We start from the raw sequence: 17929 nt of genomic DNA, 5'->3' as shown, positions 1-17929 counted from the left end.
GGAGGGGTGAGGGGGTGGATGTGAGGTGCAAATGTTGGTGAGCCTAAAAATCAGGCTGTCGGAATCCAACGAATCCTCAGAATCGGCGGCCCAGAGACAAAGTGGGTCTGGGCAGAAGCCCACAGAACAGTTGGAAAACTCCAGCCTCCGCGCTGGTTTTTAAATGAAACTCGTGGAGCTCAAGCGCGGCAGCGAGTCCCCCTCGCGAGCTGGCGTCCGTGGACCGAGGCGGGACGGTAGCCTCCCTCATCCTTCTGCAGGTTTTCCCTGGCTATGTGACAGCTAGGTGGCGGGCGCGGGCTGGTCCCCTCGGGGTCACCGCCAAGGCCCTGGGGAGCGCCGTGGGTGGGGGCGAAGGGGAGACGCGCGTGAACCTGCGGGCGTCGGGGACCGCACCGCGGCGCGCCGGCTGTGATTAGCTCGCACGGCGACCCCGGAGGGCGGACTCTCCTCACCCCCGTGTCTCCTCCTCCCTCTGCCTTTTTAAGGGACGGCCTCCAGGCAGGGCTGTCAGCCACCCCCGGCCCTCTGCACTTGGCCGAGACTCCGCTGTCTCCGGCCTGCGTGACAGTCAGCGGCCGGAGCGGAATTAGCCGCTGGTCCCCGGGACCTGCACGTGGAGAGCCAAGCTGAACTCCCAGCTCTGCCCGGTACCCGGCGACAACCCACGATCCGGACACCGCCCGGCCTTGGGGTTGGTTGTCCTGGGGCTCGACGGCCCGCAAGGAAAGCTGGGTGGGAGGCGGCCCGGGCCCCGGTGCCCCTAGCGCGATGAGCCCCGCTAAGGGCGGCCGTTGCTTCTGTGGCAGCCTCCGTGGTGGCCTCCCGCGAGCCCTGGTCCCCTCTCCCTCGCGCACCATGCTGTCCTCCGGCCAGTGGAGCCCGCAGCGCAGCCCACGGCTCCTGCCCAGCCACTGCTAACCCAGGAGAGCGCGTTCTTGACCGGGAGGTCAACTGGCCGCGTGGTGCCTCGGGGAGGCGGAACCGTGGTCCCCGGAGCCCCGGCTCCGCCCTCCGACTCTCCAGCTGCCACTGGGCGCGGGGGCGGCGATGGGGGCGCTGCTGGCGCTCTGTCTGCTTGTGGGCTTGCTGCGCTGGGGCCCGGCGGGCGCACAGCAGCCTGGGGAATACTGCCACGGCTGGGTGGACGCGCAGGGCAACTATCACGAAGGGTTCCAGTGCCCCGAGGACTTCGACACGCAGGACGCCACCATCTGCTGCGGTTCTTGTGCGCTGCGCTACTGCTGCGCTGCAGCCGACGCCAGGTTGGAGCAGGGCGGCTGCACCAACGACCGGGGAGAGCTGGAGCATCCTGGCATCACCGCGCGTAAGTGCGGCATCCCTGGGCGGACGTGGCTCGCCCACCCAACAGAGCTCGGGCCTTATTAGCTCGGGCTGCAAAGTGGACCCCGTTGGGTCTGGGGATCCAGGAAAAAGTGGGTGATCGTATTTCAGGTCAGGGGTCCTATCGCTTTGCAGTTTGGATCCCAGCTGCACGTGGTCCCCACGGTTCCGCCCTAGGGAAAGTTTGCAATGGTTCGCAGGAACTTCAGGACTGGCGGGACACCCGGTGCTTCTGGGGAAGACAGCGGGAGCTAGGTTAGGTTTCCTGGGCGCTCTGGTCATATGGGGAGCTCCGGAAGTGCCGGTACCAGGGAACACGACTCTGATCAAGAGCCCAAGTACAGACCCGCAGGCTGATTTTTCACCCCTTTATTTTCTTTTGTCGAGTAGTAGCATTTCGTCACCCTTCCAAATTCCTTTCAATTCTCTGCATCCAATTACCCTCTCTAGCCCACCCCCTATTGTCACGCTTTTCAGAAACACCCAAGTCTTCGAGGTGAGGATTTAAAATTCAGGGTCATAGGGCTTCCTTGGGGCCCCTTTTTCTCACGTCGGAAAACACGGGTCAAATTTCCGCTCACTTGTCCACTTGCTCACTTAAGAGGGGAATAAATCAGAACCCCAGCTGAGGAAATTTACACCTTGAAAAAAAGTTTTCCACTTGAATTGGAACATCAGGGAAACCTTTTACAGCTCAAGGCGATGGTTTTACTGCCAGGAAACTTGAGAAGTGTGCGGAGCTGAGGGCCTGTGACTCCCCAGGACTGGGAAGCAGCTGCTTGGGGCCTGCACACTATGATCCTCAGAAAGGTGGGGAGAGAGAAGCAAGAGCAGTCATTTGAGTCTCATCCTTCAAATGACAACCCAGAGAAGAGGGGTCAGCATCCCTGTGTTTTCCTCTGGGGTTTAATTTTGGTGGGGAGGGGAGGGTGTTAGAAAGCCCAGCCCTGAGGATTCAGGAAGTAGTAGACTATGTAGTAGAAAGCAGGAACTCTGGGCTATCTTAGCCTGCTAGAAAACCAAACTTCTCTGCTCCTTTAGGCAGGGCTAAGCCTACCTCCTGGCTGGGGAGGAGGTTGTCATCCAAAAGGAAGACCAGAGGATTGGAGCACTCTTCCCACTTACTGAGTCTGAGATCAGGCCAAACCAGATGGATAGTGGCTTTGTCTCCTGCCAGCAGTTTAACCTCCAGTGACTTAACTATACTGGGGCACGTCTCGAATTTAAAATGGGCACACTGCCATCAAAGAGTCGGTTTATTGATGAAACTAACACACAACTGTTTGGCTCAGTGCACAGGGAGTGCAGGCCAACTTCACCTGGCCCTATACAACACTGATACTCACATGGGGGGCATGAGGAGTGCTGAAGAACTCATAGTTAGCAGCCCAGGGGTAGCTGCTTCCTGTCACTCCATGGCTGAGTCTTTGGGAAAGATATGTATTTATATCTGATAAGAGGGAGTTTCTATCTCACAAGGCCTCTATGATCAAAGTTGAATCTGATACAGAAAACCAGGCTTAAGGGCCTCAGTAAACCCAGGTGTCTTGTCTGCTGCCCATAAGTCAGAGACTACATCTCAGTGTGGCTCTTTTACACAGGGAAGAGACCAAGACAGCTGCCCAGATACCCGTGGAAAAGAAACTCTTATTTCTCTCTGCCTTTTAGAGTTGGAAGCAAACAAGTTTGCTCTGCCTTGGGGATGTGCTTAGAAAAAAGTCTGGGTCACTAATAGTGAGAACTACACGTTGCTTTTTCTGTGGGTGAGACTGTAGGCACAGGGGTATGACATCTGGAGTCAGGACTGGTGATTTGCGAGAGGGTAGGAGACACAGTAAATTGAGGCTCACTGCAGATTGCCTTCTCCTGCTCCTTCTAGAGCTGTAGAACACCCTGGGGTTTCATTCAACCAGCCTGGTTCTCATTGCTTACACTGGAAACGTGTGGACAGCAGATGGATCGTCAGTCTAGGAGATGGGTTAGGCCTTTAAGTGACTCACCGTGATCAAACTCCTAAAAGCCAGATTTCAATGCACATGCATGGTGACCCCCTAAACTCACCCTCTCCCTTCAGTCCACAAAGAGGACAACAGGCTTTCGGACTTCCAGATGTTCAGTGTGATGGCTAATTGCTAACAGAGCCTACAGCACCCGTTTGCTCCCTCCCTGCTAGGAACATCAAGAGCACCCCATCACCGTGGTTTGTACTTTGGAAGCTGCTAGTCACACGCTCCAAGAAGCAGAGCTGAGAGCTGTCACCGTAACATTCCCTCTGCCTCCCGTCTCTAAGATGCTGAAGCAGAGGCTGGGGTTTGAGTGACTCTTACCCAGTATCTGTATATGTCTGTTTTTGCCTTTTAGAGCCTGTCTACGTCCCCTTCCTGATCGTCGGCTCCATCTTCATTGCCTTCATCATTTTGGGCTCTTTAGTGGCGATCTATTGCTGCACCTGCTTGAGGCCCAAGGAGCCCTCCCAGCAACCCATCCGCTTCTCACTCCGAAGCTATCAGACAGAGACCTTGCCCATGATCCTCACCTCCACCAGCCTCAGAACCGCTTCCAGGCAGTCCAGCACGGCCACTAGTTCCAGCTCCACGGGGGGGTCTGTCCGAAGGTTCTCTTTCGCCAGGGCTGAGCCAAACTGCTTGGTACCCTCATCGCCCCCACCTTACACCACCGGCCACACCATACACCTAACCCAACCATCCGGTTTCCTGGTGTCACCCCAGTATTTTGCATACCCTCTCCAGCAGGAGCCCCCGTTACCTGGGAAGAGCTGTCCAGATTTCAGTTCTAGTTGATGGGCAGTGGCTGTGGCTAGGCCATGCAGCGAGCGGCAGCCAGGCGGAGCGTCGCTGTCTCAGCCAAGCCACTCTCACTTCTGAGGAAATTTGTGGTAACCCATCATGCTCATGAAAGGAAGGTCCAGGAAGATGAAGCACTTTCTGGTCTTGAGGTTCCTGGCTACGATTACAGGAGGTCTGACCTGGCAATCATGGCGAATGTGACAACATAGTCACCTCTTGTTAAAATATTCAGCAGCTTGATGCTCAGTTTGTAAGTTGAAAGAAAATATCAGCCGTCCTTCGTAGAAAAGCACCCTGTGTTCGTTTTCCTGTGTTGAAGTAGCACAAATATACGCAGAAATAAGGAAGGACATACACTTAACTGTAATTATAAAGGTTCACTTAAAAATTAACTGTTACGTAAACTCGAAGGGCCAGTGAACCACGTATTTAAAACGTTTGGAGCAATCTAACCATAAGTAATATTAGTATGATGAGAACATTTACTTCTTAAATTAATAACAAATTTTGTTTTAAGTACGAGTTTTCTCTTTCCAAAATACAAGGTTTCAGTAACCGCATGGGAAGCTTAAAGTTTTAAATATATACTCAGTCATTCGTTGTAACACAGATCTGGGTAAAAATCACCTCCCCCACCAACCTGAGGGAATATTTATTGCAGACTTTTTGTCCAGCAATATTAGTGTTTAAGTTGGACGATTGGGTCTTAAAACATTTATTTGTATAAAGAATTATATATAAACGTGAAGATTTGTAATTTAATTTACTTACCACATTGGCAGTACTAATTATTTAGAAGTCACACTGTAACTTTGCTCAAAGTCAAGGAGGGCCATTAGTGTTAAGCAGTCAGTATTCCACACTTTATGTGCCTCTGTGTTTGATGTCTGGTGACTACCGTAAGGACCAGGCAAGAAAAAATAAATAAATTTATCTGGTTTCCTGAACTCTATTTGAGGTTTTCAAATCAGAATTCTTTATTTTATACTCGTAGTGACATTTCTTTTGCTATCTAATAAAAGGATATATTTTTATCCCACACTCCATCTTTCGAAATTAAGGGGAACATTGGCTTCCTCAGGACTTTGGAAAGCAGCAGAGGTCAGTTTTTACAGAGTCCTTAGAAAACAGTCTCTCTGCGGTCCTCACATGTCACTTGACCCGTAGAGTTTGAGCATCCGGACATTTTTTTGTAGGACATTCTGGGTTTTTGTTATACATAGAAGATATGACATTGCTAGTCTTGCCCTACTGTGGGCTCAGTCTTGCCCTACTGTGGGCTCAGGCCAACCCTCCTCAGGCAATCCATTATCAATTCGTTTCCCGTTTCATTCACATGCCCCGTCCCTTTCACACTTACCCACCACCATTGGTGCACTTGGAGAGTCCAGTTACAGGAATTCGTTCTGTCATATATCACCGTCAGTAGCTCTGTCCCAAGTCCACAGAGGTAGAATTCTGCCCTAGGAGAGTTAATTGGCTTCCTTGTTTTCCAGTTGAGGAAAACCAGTGGGAGAGCATTACTCCTGTGCCAGGAAGCCAGAGCGATGCCAACTTCTAGTTGCCTCTTTCTCCCACATTTCTCTCAAGCATTCAAGATTACACCAAAACAACTAAAGAGACTGCTGGATGAAAAGAACCGATGTGTGAGGCTGTGCTCGAACCCACACAGCTGGATCCCCATCCTGGTTGTAGGAGCTCTGTACCGTTTCTTTGACACTTTGAAGTTAACTTCCTCCCAGATCTCTGTTCTAACACGAGCTAAGCACAGTGCTGAGCAGTCATGTGTTACCTTATCCGGTCTGCCAAGCAACTCAGAGGTACTATAATGGCCATCTCACAGATTGGGAATGAAGAGACTAAAGTGTTCAACTCTGTACAGCAAGTTAACACTGGAGTTGGTATGTACAGGATGACTTGAGTACCAGGATGACACCCGCTTTAAAATTTGTTTAGTTTCTTTTTGAGACAGGGTGTCTGTCCGTACATAGCAAGGCTGGTCTAGAACTCATGACCTTGCTGCTTCAGTATCTCTGCACCCCCATACTGGGGTTATGGCAGTGTGATGTCATACCCTGATTTAATGTGCCGATTCTTGGCCCTTCTGAGTGCAATGAATGAATGTTTCTTATTTTGTATTCTCTTTAACTGTCGAAAAATGGATTACGGGCAATATACCTGTAATTATAATAAACCCATCCATTGTGCTAATGAGGGGGAAAGAGAGGGAGAGAGCAAGAACAAGAGCCAGAGGGAGTGAGAGTGAGGGAGTGGGAGGGGAAGAGGGGAGAGAAAGAGAGAGAGAGAGAGAGAGAGAGAGAGAGAGAGAGAGAGAGAGAGAGAGAGAGGGAAAGAGAGAGAGAGGGAGGGAAAGAGAGAAAGAGAGAGAGAGAGAGAGAGGGAGGGAAAGAGAGAGAGGGAGGGAAAGAGAAAGAGAGAGAGAGAGAGAGAGAGAGAGAGAGAGAGAGAAAGAGAGAGAGAAGCTTCAGTAGACTATGAAGTACTCACAGAGAGGTGACTGTGCCAATGTCAGCCTGCCATGCCCAGTTCCACAGAGTACGGAATGCCCCTTGCCAAGCGAAGCAGGATTCGAGTTTGTCTGTAGCTGTGTTTTCTTTTTCCTGCTGCTGTGGAGGACAGGATGCATTCTTTAGGCACACTGATGACCAGTGATTCATGGAGTGTTCACCTCTAGATCTCCCTGCTGCTGTGGGATTCTCCAACCAGTCAGCTGGCCATACAGTATTGAAAACTAGGATGGCGCTGTGTACGTAATTTATTGTAATGTGGCACTCGGTGACATCGAATCAAATCATACACTCACGTACTTGGTGACACAGAATGTAAGTTTGTACAGGCCTTCTCTTTGGAAGCTAAGTGGCTGCTAATACTATTTATGACCATAACATAATAAAGCCATCTCATGGTAATTTTTAGACATGTCTCTTTCAACAAGCCTTTGAATCACATTCCTCACGTCTGGGTCTGGCCCTGTGTGGGGTTGAAAACTCCAAGTGGAATTAAATGCAATTCTGATCCCAGAGGTCCCTACTCACCATTTCTAGCTGGGATAAGGAAATTGGTGTCTGAGATGGGATGTTGCAGGTGCTTTAGAAGAAGCAGCACTGTTGGGGCCGGGAACGTAGCTGAGCGGATAACGTACTCATACAAGTCTGAGGGCTTGAGTTCGGATCCTTAGTACGCACATGAGTGCTGAATGAGTATGGCAGCCACTTTGTATTTCAAACTTCCCTATGAAGTCGAAGACAGGAGCTCTCTGGCAAGCCGGCTAGTGAGACTAACTAAATCAATGAGCTCTAGGTTCAACTGAGGAACCCTGCCTCAGTGAAATCAGTGAGCTCTAGGTTCAACTGAGGAACCCTGCCTCAATGAATAAGGTAGAGAGCAATCAAGGAGACTCCTGATAATAAGCTTCAGGCTTCCGTGTACAGCGTCCACACACAAATGTGGCACCCCCTACAAACACACATACACATATGTATAAATATCACACATATACATGCAAAAAGAAAAACACGGAGACTTGATATCCTTCCTTCTCCCAGGGAGCTCCCAGTCAGGTAGAAGAAGATGAGTCCATAACCTAGTCCTCAGGGCACTTCCTAACTGTGGCCATGACGGTCATATAGGATGCATGGAGTCACACAGAGAGCCTGCTGTGGGGCATGAGCTAGGAAAACCACGTGGACGGTTTGAGTGAGGAAGACTCGTGGCGGGGGGCAGTATAGGAGAGTAATTAGAGGTCTATGAAGATAAGAGCCAGGGACGGAGTGTGAGTCTTTTTTTTTTTTTCCAGAGCTGGGGACCGAACACAGGGCCTCGCGCTTGCTAGGCAAGCGCTCTACCACTGAGCTAAATCCCCAACCCCTCAGAGTGTGAGTCTTGAACATCATCAACACTGCAAGTTAAGATATTAAGAAAGGCAAAGTGTTAATATATATGAAATACCTGGTTATTTAAAATTTGCAATTAGACATTCATTATTAGCTAAACTATTCTGACAAGAAAATTTTCCTTTCAATTGCCAGCTACCCAGTTTGTACCTGGAGGCAAAGACCAATTGTTCTGAGGTATTTCATATTTTCCAAATATATTAAACGCCAGTGGCAGCCTTGGAATATTTTATAAGGGACTGTGGACTGACCATATCTTCATTCTTGGACAACTAAACATGGGGGATGACATCATTTGAAATCTCTGAGGACATGCTCACCATGTGCCACCACCACAGGACACAGTAGCAAGTTCTCTGGCTGAGCATTTCACTGTCTTCACAAAGAACTGGAGTCTCAGCATCCTCGAGTCAGGATGATTGTCACAACTGGAACTCTGTATCTCTGAAGTGTGGTCATCCTCATGATTAGATTTATTAAACGTCATGCATTTCTCAAGACCTTTCCACACTATGCTGCTGAGTTTTCAGGCGGTCCTTCCTCTGACATAGGGCTGTCCCATGCTTGTCTTACAGATGGAGAAGTCGAGGTAGGTTAAACAGCATGTTCCGGGACAGCAGACAGGATAGGAGAGAGGTTTGGGTCCTAGGAGGTCAGCTTTGCAACTCTATGTTCTTTATATTAGCCTAGAAGGCCCAAGTTTCTTAGGAAAACAACCCAACATATTTCTCAGAAAATCCAGTGGGGGGAAAGTAACTAGTTACATTGTGTCTTACATACCCTATAGCATCAGGGGTCCTAACAAATATGAAGCTCGTGCCAAATTATGAGAACACACAAAGAAACATTGTATGATGCACATTCCCCCGTTACATATGAGAGGTGGAAGACACCAGAGGGGAGCTGGCTTCTGAGAGTTTGTGACTGTTTTTTTTTTTTTTCTGGCTCTTGCTTAGAAGAGTCTCTTGGCCATTTGCTTCTTGCTCTTTTCTTTTTTTAAGATGGGAGCGGTAACAGTAGCTTGTTGCTTTGGATTGTCCTCTTAAGAAGAACCACCCTCCCAGATCAGCTGCACTCGAGTTGGGAGGGATCCAGGTAGAAACTAATGGTATGTATAGAGGGCAGGAGAAAACCCTAGAGCGAAAATGAAAGGCCAATTGCTGTGGGACAGCATGTATCACTGACGGGGGATGGAGAAGTGAAAATGATGCTTTGATGACTCATGATAAGTGGCCAAATTCCTGTCACTGCCCATTATTGCTCCAACCTGTGGGGTGCTAAGGTGGCCATTAGTCAGTTTTCCAGCACTGTCACAAAATAGGTGAGGCTGAACATCATAATATATAAAAAAGGTTCATTTAGGTTCACAGTTTTGGAAGCTGTTTGCTTGGGGCTCATGATAAGTCAGCGTATCAGAGCAGGACTGTGGAGGAAGCAAAGCTTCATTGTTATGAGCACAGGGGAAAAGCAGGATTGAGGAAGGGCCAGGGTTCCACTCTTTGAGGGCCTGTCTCCAAACATCTTCCCCTAGGTCCTACCTCCCAGTACTGCCAACCTGTGGACTGAGTCTTTAACACATGGACCCAAACCACTGCCTGGGCTCTGCAGTCATTTTATCATATGCATAAGGAAACAAATCTAACAGAGTAATTTTGCTCTAAAATTTATTATCCATCCAAAGCCTACCGATTATAGTCTGAATTGTCCAAATGGATAGATTGTTTCCTCTATTTTTTTTCCACCTGCTTATTCCTTTTTTTTTTTTTTAAGTGAGAGGAACTGTATATTACATTATCAGATTGATTTGAACCCACAGAGGGGGGCCGGGAAGGGATTCCCTAAACTGTAATAACTAAAAGGCTTCCTAAAATATATACAGTTTCAACCAGGAATCTGATACATTACATTTAGCTGGTATCAATTTACTTTTTAAATCTCATATATGTTTAGAAAACTTCAAATTTACAGGTATGTTAAGTTTTTTGAGGGAGCAAAGTGTTAACATATATTTACATACCTGGTGACTTAGAAATTGCAATTAGATATTCATTATTAGTGAAATTATCCTGACAGTTTTTTGAATTGCATTTAGTTTGCATTTAGAGGTAATAAAGACCAAGTGCTACAAAGTATTTCATATTTTCCAACATTTTTTATGAGCTTACTTGTAAAATTATCCAGAGTGGTAAGAGTTTTCTTCTTTCTTATGACAGTAGTAGCTTTAGGATAGAGATGCTGTGAGCATGAGAAAACAGACTTCAAATGGGGATGACTGAGGCTATACTTCAAGTTTGCTGTTGCCTATAGCAACAGTAGAAGGCATCCTAAGTCAGGGTGTCAGTATTAACACACATGCACCCCCCACCACCTTTTTAAGGGGAATGACAGTTCAGTGAGTAAATTGTAATAGAACTCATAGGTTAACTTTTCCATAAACTTTTTTACTGGGGCTTTGCAAGAAGACCCACCACCAGGTGCCTCAGGAAGTCTGTGGGAAGGAGGACAGGGGCTCCCAAAAGCTAAACAGATAGGTCATCGCGTTATCAAGTTAGATCCTTCTCAGAATGTCATGTCTAGTAAGCTCTGTATCAAGAACTTCGATACTAGCAGTTTGCCAATGCGTCTCCATTGGATGCACTTTTATTAAAAGATGCTTGTTTCTGAAAGAAAACGACACTCACTGCATGTTTTGATGTACTTTGGCCCATTTGATTACTTTATGTTCCTTCTTCAAGTTATTGGCTAAACTTGGCCACTTCTCCTTCCCTCTCTCTTTAAAGTGGCTTTAGAAAACCTATGAAAATTCATCCAACACAAAAGGACAGAGGCTTTTTGGTGAACTGTTTACTGACAAGCCGAATTAAAATGCAGAGATAACTGGGAGACAGTTCTAGGCAATAAAATTGAAATACAGCAACTTTCCAAAACAATATTTGTGTTAATTACACAAACTACTCTCCTATCAAATTAGGAGTAATTTTCTATTTCATTTAGCTGAACTAAATCGATTCAAACACAGCTGTAAACAAAATGTTAAGATGCTATCAGATGGATAGGGCACCTTAGACTATGGTTACCCCTGTGGATTTGAACCTTTTATAAAGCAACGTAATTTCTAAAAGTAGCAGTCAAAACTTCAGCCAGTTCCTTTATGTAATGGTAAAGTTTATTTTCTCTTTTTAGTAACAATTAGAGGACAAAATGTTTAAAATTTGCAGTTTAAAACATGCACATTCACAAAAGGCTGATGACAGGGAACAGTGCATAGAAATGGATTTTACTCAACATTTGTAACTATGTAGAAAACACAGTGCATCAAACATCAGGATACACAGACCTGAGAGAACCACTCATGCAGTGCCACAATCTTTACAGCAGTTTTGGCAGGAATGGCTTTTCCACGGAGCTGAATGTCGATTTTATTTTTAAAGCAAACTGCGGCTTTTCACAGCTGCCTTCCAAGGCTGCCTTCTTACTCTAACGTCATACACTTGAGAAGGTGAGAAGTGAGCCCGAAGAGGCTACAGAGGGCACTGGCTACATTTATGGCTTCTAGTCTATGACTGGGAATCTCATCTCCACTGGAGCATACTTACCAAAGGAAAGTCGCTGTTAATTCAAAGTGAGCACACAGGCCAGTCCACCTTTCTTCCTACTTAAGGAAGATTTATTTGCTGAGAAGTTTTGTGAACTTTCTAAAGAGTTCTTGGAGGCAAGCTAAACAGAAGATTCAATTAAATACAAAGGATTCAGCTAAATTTGTTGAAACTTGTAAAACAACCCATTTATTTAAAAGAAAAAAAGTTGTGTGGAGGACCGATTAATGTGTCCACTGACGCTTCAATTCTACTTAGGCCGTGGCGAAGTTTCACAAGACAGAAATAAATATGAGGATTTACACAAAAGCCATGCATTTACCTGAATCATCTTAAATATTAATTCATGCAAACCATAAATCTATAAAAAAAAAAAACCTCACACACAGACACACACACACCAAAAAACTCAAACAGTTGTTCTCCTACAGAAAATAAATCAGTATGAAACACGAAGGGCATTTATTTCCTTTTCTTAAAATTTAACTTACATTCCACTTTAATAACTGTTGAAGGTTAATTAAAACACAGCAAAGTATAACTAAGTTTCACAAGTGTTTTATTTTAATGTGAGAAAAATCAGACTATGATATGTTTATGAAATAGTCCAGAAATACTCATTATTACAAAGCATTTAAGAGGCACAGAAGCCACAAGGTGTTATTGTAAGCCACGGACAGAGGAATCCTACACACTTGCTCACCATGGGGTGAATGAGTGGGGCATTTCTTTGATAAATTTTGTAGTTTAATTATAAGACCAGGAACCATCAACAACCAAACGTCTGATGAACAGGTAGCTTTCTAATAGTTACACACTGATTTAAAATGATGCCATCCGTGGCTTTCTGACTAGCATTTGTTTTCCGAAAGGGCATTTCTCAGTCACAGGTTATGAGTGTGGCGCTAAGTATAGAACAAATTAACCTGTGGACATCACACCAGCTATCTGGGACAGTGAACTGAAAAGTTAAAATATATCATTAAATGCTGAGACAACACGCAGGTTATTTCTAGAATCCAGTTTGCCTGTTGGAAAGGAAAAGGACTCCCTGACTCTTTAACGATAACACACTCCATGGCCCCCTTATTGACAGTCTCCCTTCACCGGCCGGGGTGAGAGAGAGAGCAATCCAGTAAGTTCTCCTGGCTGCGGATGCTGTTTCACAGGGAACACTGAGTGGGGTCCCAGCCAAGAGGCACATTTACTAGGTTAAGTGTCCTACGTTCCCCAGAACATTGCTTTCCTGCTAATACCTCCCCTAATAGAGCATCCTTCAGGTGTGAGACACCAGTGAATTGTGAGGTGTATATCTAACACACGGAGAAAGTCTGTGCTCTACGAGACTGTGCGATATCCCAACCCAGCGTGAATGATTCACCTCCCAGCTTTTCAATTCTAAAGTAAGGAGGTTTTCTGCTACAAATAGTATTTTCTGGATTGTATATGTTACAAAGCAGTCATGTCAGCATTTACCTGAGTCCCCTCCCTATTGGGGACTTTTAAATTGGAGTTATATGCTGTTTATTTCAGAAAACATAGGCTTAAAGTCACTTTGAGCGCAGCCATTCAAGTCCATGGTAAAACCATGTGCCTTTTCCCCAGCTGACAAAGTTTAGAAACTCGAGGATTAATGAACTTGCTGCAATAGCAAGACTCTATTTCAAGTTTTATCGAAATGGCCACTCCCTGTGCTCTCCCAAACTTAAGACCAGAGAGCCCAAGTTAATGCCTGTCATTCAAACACAGGATCCAGCGACAAAAGGCATAGAGAGTCTCATTTTCAGGGTATGATATATAACTGACTAACTGTGAGTGTCCTCATGAGGAAGAATTCCACCAAAATAATTCATGATTCAGGGTAAAAGGATGACTTTAGATTTCCATGCAGAGGTCAGAAAATCCCATTCTCATTTACGATGTTCTGATGTGAGGAATCTGGAGACAGATACCTCTGATAGCTGGAGCAGAGGGGAGCAAGCCTTTCTCGGATAACCTGCCATTTTGGGGGTTATGACCTCAATTGTCACCAGCAGGAGGCTGAGGAGAATCCATTCTCCAGATTCAGCTGGTAGACGGCTCAGTCTACAGCCTCACAATCTGGAAGATCAGCTTAGATTCTATGTGTGTGGTTCTGTTAGACATTTTGATTCTGTGTTGGCTGATCTAAGCTCTAATAAACAGGATAGTTTGAGATGTGAGTATGTCCACTCTGCTCCCTTTAGAATTATGTGAATTTTTAGAACCTCTTATTTCAGGGAATGCGGAGATGCATTGGTAACTAGCAACAGATTTAGAGAAGGAAGAGACACACAGTCTAATTTTAAATTCAGACCAAGAGAAAGGGAGGAAAACAATGAAATGATTTAGTGGGGTAACATGGAGAAACCCCCTTCTCAAGCTAGTCCTCGCACACATTTAAAGGTCTATTTTGCTGGTAATCCACATAAAGGCAAACAGGCGTTGGAGTAGAAGGCAGAAGAGTTTGTTTCAATCTCCGAAGTGTATCTGAAAACTAGATCTCCCCCCTTTATTTTTTATCTTTTAAGATGAAAAAAATACCATAAAAACTGTAGAAAACTGGGTGTGGTTTTTAAACAGCCCCTTCACCATTTACTGTTGGTAGCAAAATAGGCATTTTTTTTCCCAGGAGATTTCATGGAGATGCCAAACTAATCAGAGAGAACACATATTTGAAAATGTATCAGCGAACCCTACTCACGGTGAGAAGTATTCATTGACTGTAAGGTTTTAGGCTTGAGCAAATAGGTATGCCCTTAAAATGAGGGAAACGGGCTACGTATTTGTCTCGTGTCAATAAGCGGTATGCGACTTGCTTCGGGGGGTGTTGGCTGAGGGAACTGTGAAAGAATTTTCAGGTTTAAGCATGTGGGTAGTCACCATGAGACCGACTGTGCTACATATATCGTCTCCAGTGGGAGCGCACAGTGAGGAACAAACAGCACAGGACAAAAGCTGAGCCTATGTACATGACAAAAAGCCCATGCAAAGGTCTGTGGAAATCCCACATAAATATGTAAGGGCAATTTTCTTAGGAGGGGGAAAACTGAAGACCAAGCCACATCACTCAATACACAGCAGAAGCCAGATAGTTTTTAGGAACGTCTAAAGGAGTCTAAAGTTCATCAGAAATGACAGACAGTACAATTAGAAAAGAAAAAAATTAGTCAGTGTCAAAGCAACGGTTACACGGACACACGTCCCTCCGACTAGAACAAATGAAGAACACAAACGACAGGGAGACAGGGAAGCGGTTGTAAGGCCGAAGGTGCAACATCACAGATTTTAGTAGCAAACGCCTGGAAATGCTCAGATTTTTAAGTCGCACTCATGTTTGAAGAGTCAAGCATGCAGATCATACAGAGGTACTGTGAGGATACTTTCTTTTAAATTTCTGGGCAAATGACGACTGAATGAGAAACACAAACACTGGACGTCTTTGGCAAACATTTAGCAAGACACTCTTTGACACAAACATGTATTAATGCCTTGTTTAGAAGGGCTCAGTAGAGTGAACTGGCTTATTCCAGCATATCCTGTACTCTAAGTCTGGATATCGAGAGTCCTTCCCTTGACATCGTCTCTGAGCCGTTGTTGTTTCTTTTAAATGGTTGATTGACTGGTGGTTGATCCAATGAACAATAGTTACAGCCCCAGAGGGACGGCTTGTGAACACTGACCTGTCCCCATTTTGAGAAAGCACTCTGGCAAGAAACAAGGTAATTTCCAGTATTGGTTTACAAAGCCTCAGCAGGTACTTGAGGACATCCAAGGACGATGGTGTTACAGCAGTCACATAGCACTTATGTCCTTGAAATCCATCTGTGAGATGAGCTCAGATCCACCTTTTCTCTCCAGGGACCAGACTGGAATTGGTCAGCAGGTTGCAGTGATGACCTTAGACTGTGACAGCGCTCCTCAAAAAAAGAGACACAGCGGGGGGGGGGGCGGTGGCTTAGGTCTGCCAATCACCACTCATCTGGCCTCTGTTTCGTGGTATCATAGGCTCTAATCACTTCAGACTGTGAGACGATGCCATTTTCATCTTGAGAGAAAGCATAGCCGTCTGTAAGCAATGAAAGAGCAGAAATCAGTTAATGAACTCACTGGAAATTACTGTCAGTTATAGTGTGCCACCATCTGCTGGGAGAGCTGATACATCCTTCCCACCCTCAGGAACAAGGAGCACTCATGTTTAACACCTGGAAAACACACAAGTTCAGCAGCAAAAAGGAAGAGTGGAAGGACCAGTGGCTGCCAGTGTGGATCCTCTAAATTCTACTTCCCATAACACGAGGCTGAAGCTGGAACATCTCCCTTGGGCCTCAGAACCACATAGCAAGTCCACTCCCTTAATGTTTGTTTCCTTGTGACTGGAAGGGCTCAGAATCTGATCACAGCATTGGATACGCTTTTTAGGCAGGTGCCAAGTGAGAAGTTTGGAATAGGTGAACAGAGGGATGTATTAATTAGCTTGGTTAAATTATTCTACCATGAGCACACACATGCAAACACCACCCTATTCTCCATAAATAGATACACGATCATTTGTTATTCTCTATAGATAGATACATGATCATAAGAGGAACACACAGAAATTGCCAGTGGTGGAAGAGAGGCCTGTTTTCTTTATGAGACATTCTCTTTGCCTCCCAGCGAGTGCACGCACGTGCACACACACGCATACACACACACACACGGCACTGATGTTTTATATGGTCAGAGAGAGTGTGGGGATAGGAGATGACCCTTAGGGGGATCACATCTTTGGAAAAGGCCCCTTGATATATAAAGTCCAAAAGCACTAAACATGGGCATATATAAAGGAAAGTAAATTACATGTGGAAACACAAAATAAAAGATATATTACTGACATCAATAAATTTACTCTAGGGCTGTATATATTATGTTCTCTTTCAGGTCCTTGAAATGTTAAGAGGGTGAGATACCTAATAACTTCTTCCAACTCTAAATATGCATAAATATTTTTGAAGGGGAAAATATACGCTTCTTTGCATTGCATGAAAGGACTCTGGCAGAGTTATGCAAGTCGAAAAGATAACAACACAGGCAGCTTTTAAGAGTTAAGATTTATCTTACTGTTTCTTTTTAAGATTTAAGGCTTCAAGGAATGAAAAGAGAGCAGCGTTTTAAAATTCATCATTAACTGGGAGATGGTGTAGCCCATGGGTTTGTTAACCAATCATTTGTTTTTTATATATCATGTTGCAAAATTTTAAAATCATGGATTTTAAATAGTTAGCTATATGGTACACATTGAACACACGGCTCTGCTGCGTGCTGGGATCCGCAGAGCACAGGGAGTTCATTTAGTCAAAAGTTTAGTACTTACGGAGCAGGTTCTGTTGTAAGGACTCAGAGCGGTACAGATTCACGTGGTTCTTCTTAAAGACATTTTTGAGCAGCTGTGCCCTCTCCGTGAGGCTGTGAAGTAGGCACAAAAGTGTGAGTGAGATACATTGTCAGCTCAGGGAGCCGCACTCTCAGGACGACCAGCAGAGCTAGACAGAACAAAAGCCGGAGAATCCGAGGTATGGACTTCTTTTTTTATTCTATTTCCCCAGACAGCAAATGAGATCGTAAGTGTTTAGACACTTTTGAAGCCTTTCCCTGCATGATAATCTAGGAAAAATAAGGTTTCTGTACCCAACACCGTTATACGTAAATCAAACGGATACAGAATCTGTTCACACAAGTAGTAACAAGTTATCAAATCACCTCTGGTCTTAAATTGCCTCCCTGTATGTATTGTAAATACAGAACTTTCAGGGTTTAAAAGCAGCTATCTTAGCCACACTGTATCTTGCTCACACTCTGACATATTCTGATATAAAATGAGAGTTTTAGTTAATACTAAAGAAATGAAAAAAAATACGAAAAATCTTAATCCTTTTTAATCAGAAAAATTCCATAATTCATAAATGCCTAGCCTGGCCTCCACAGAGCGGTCCACAGAATTAACCATCCTTTCCTCTGCTATGTGCAGTGCAGTGACTCACGACAGGAATCCAAACATTTGTTGGATGGAAGAATCTGAGCGAATCGGCCACATGCACACAGGCCTCCGCCTTCCCGATGATGCTGTCTCTCTAGCAGCTGATTTATACAATGCTTTTCCATTGCACAGAGCGGTCAGCATAGGTGCAGTGAAGGTGTCTGTGCTCTCAAGTGAGTAGCCCACGCAGGGGGCTTTTAACAACTGGAAGTGCATCAGCTGAAAACAATT

At 45.3% G+C, this 17929-nt stretch overlaps 2 protein-coding genes across 9 annotated transcripts in view; one reads left to right on the top strand and one right to left on the bottom strand.

Moving 5' to 3' along the window:
* Positions 1-530: 530 nt before the first annotated feature.
* On the top strand, positions 531-5103 carry Shisa3 (shisa family member 3). Its single transcript, NM_001109087.2, has 2 exons — positions 531-1327; positions 3706-5103. Exons 1-2 carry the CDS (start codon positions 1051-1053, stop codon positions 4143-4145), a joined length of 717 nt encoding a protein of 238 aa, NP_001102557.1. The 5' UTR covers positions 531-1050; the 3' UTR covers positions 4146-5103.
* A 6106-nt stretch (positions 5104-11209) lies between these two features.
* The window catches only part of Atp8a1 (ATPase phospholipid transporting 8A1), a 242556-nt gene continuing 235836 nt past the window's right edge, over positions 11210-17929 (bottom strand). For all 8 annotated transcript variants that reach the window (XM_087582508.1, NM_001426995.2, XM_087582503.1 and 5 more), the window contains 2 exon segments: positions 17036-17127; positions 11210-15748 (listed from right to left, as the gene is read on the bottom strand). In XM_087582508.1, coding sequence (XP_087438634.1) covers positions 15651-15748; positions 17036-17127 — 190 coding nt within the window. In that variant the 3' untranslated portion in view covers positions 11210-15650.

This window comes from Rattus norvegicus, chromosome 14, assembly GCF_021556685.1.
Source record: "Rattus norvegicus strain SHRSP/BbbUtx chromosome 14, alternate assembly SHRSP_T2T, whole genome shotgun sequence".
NCBI classification, from domain to species: domain Eukaryota; kingdom Metazoa; phylum Chordata; class Mammalia; order Rodentia; family Muridae; genus Rattus; species Rattus norvegicus.
This window is presented reverse-complemented; position numbering and strand designations above follow the sequence as displayed.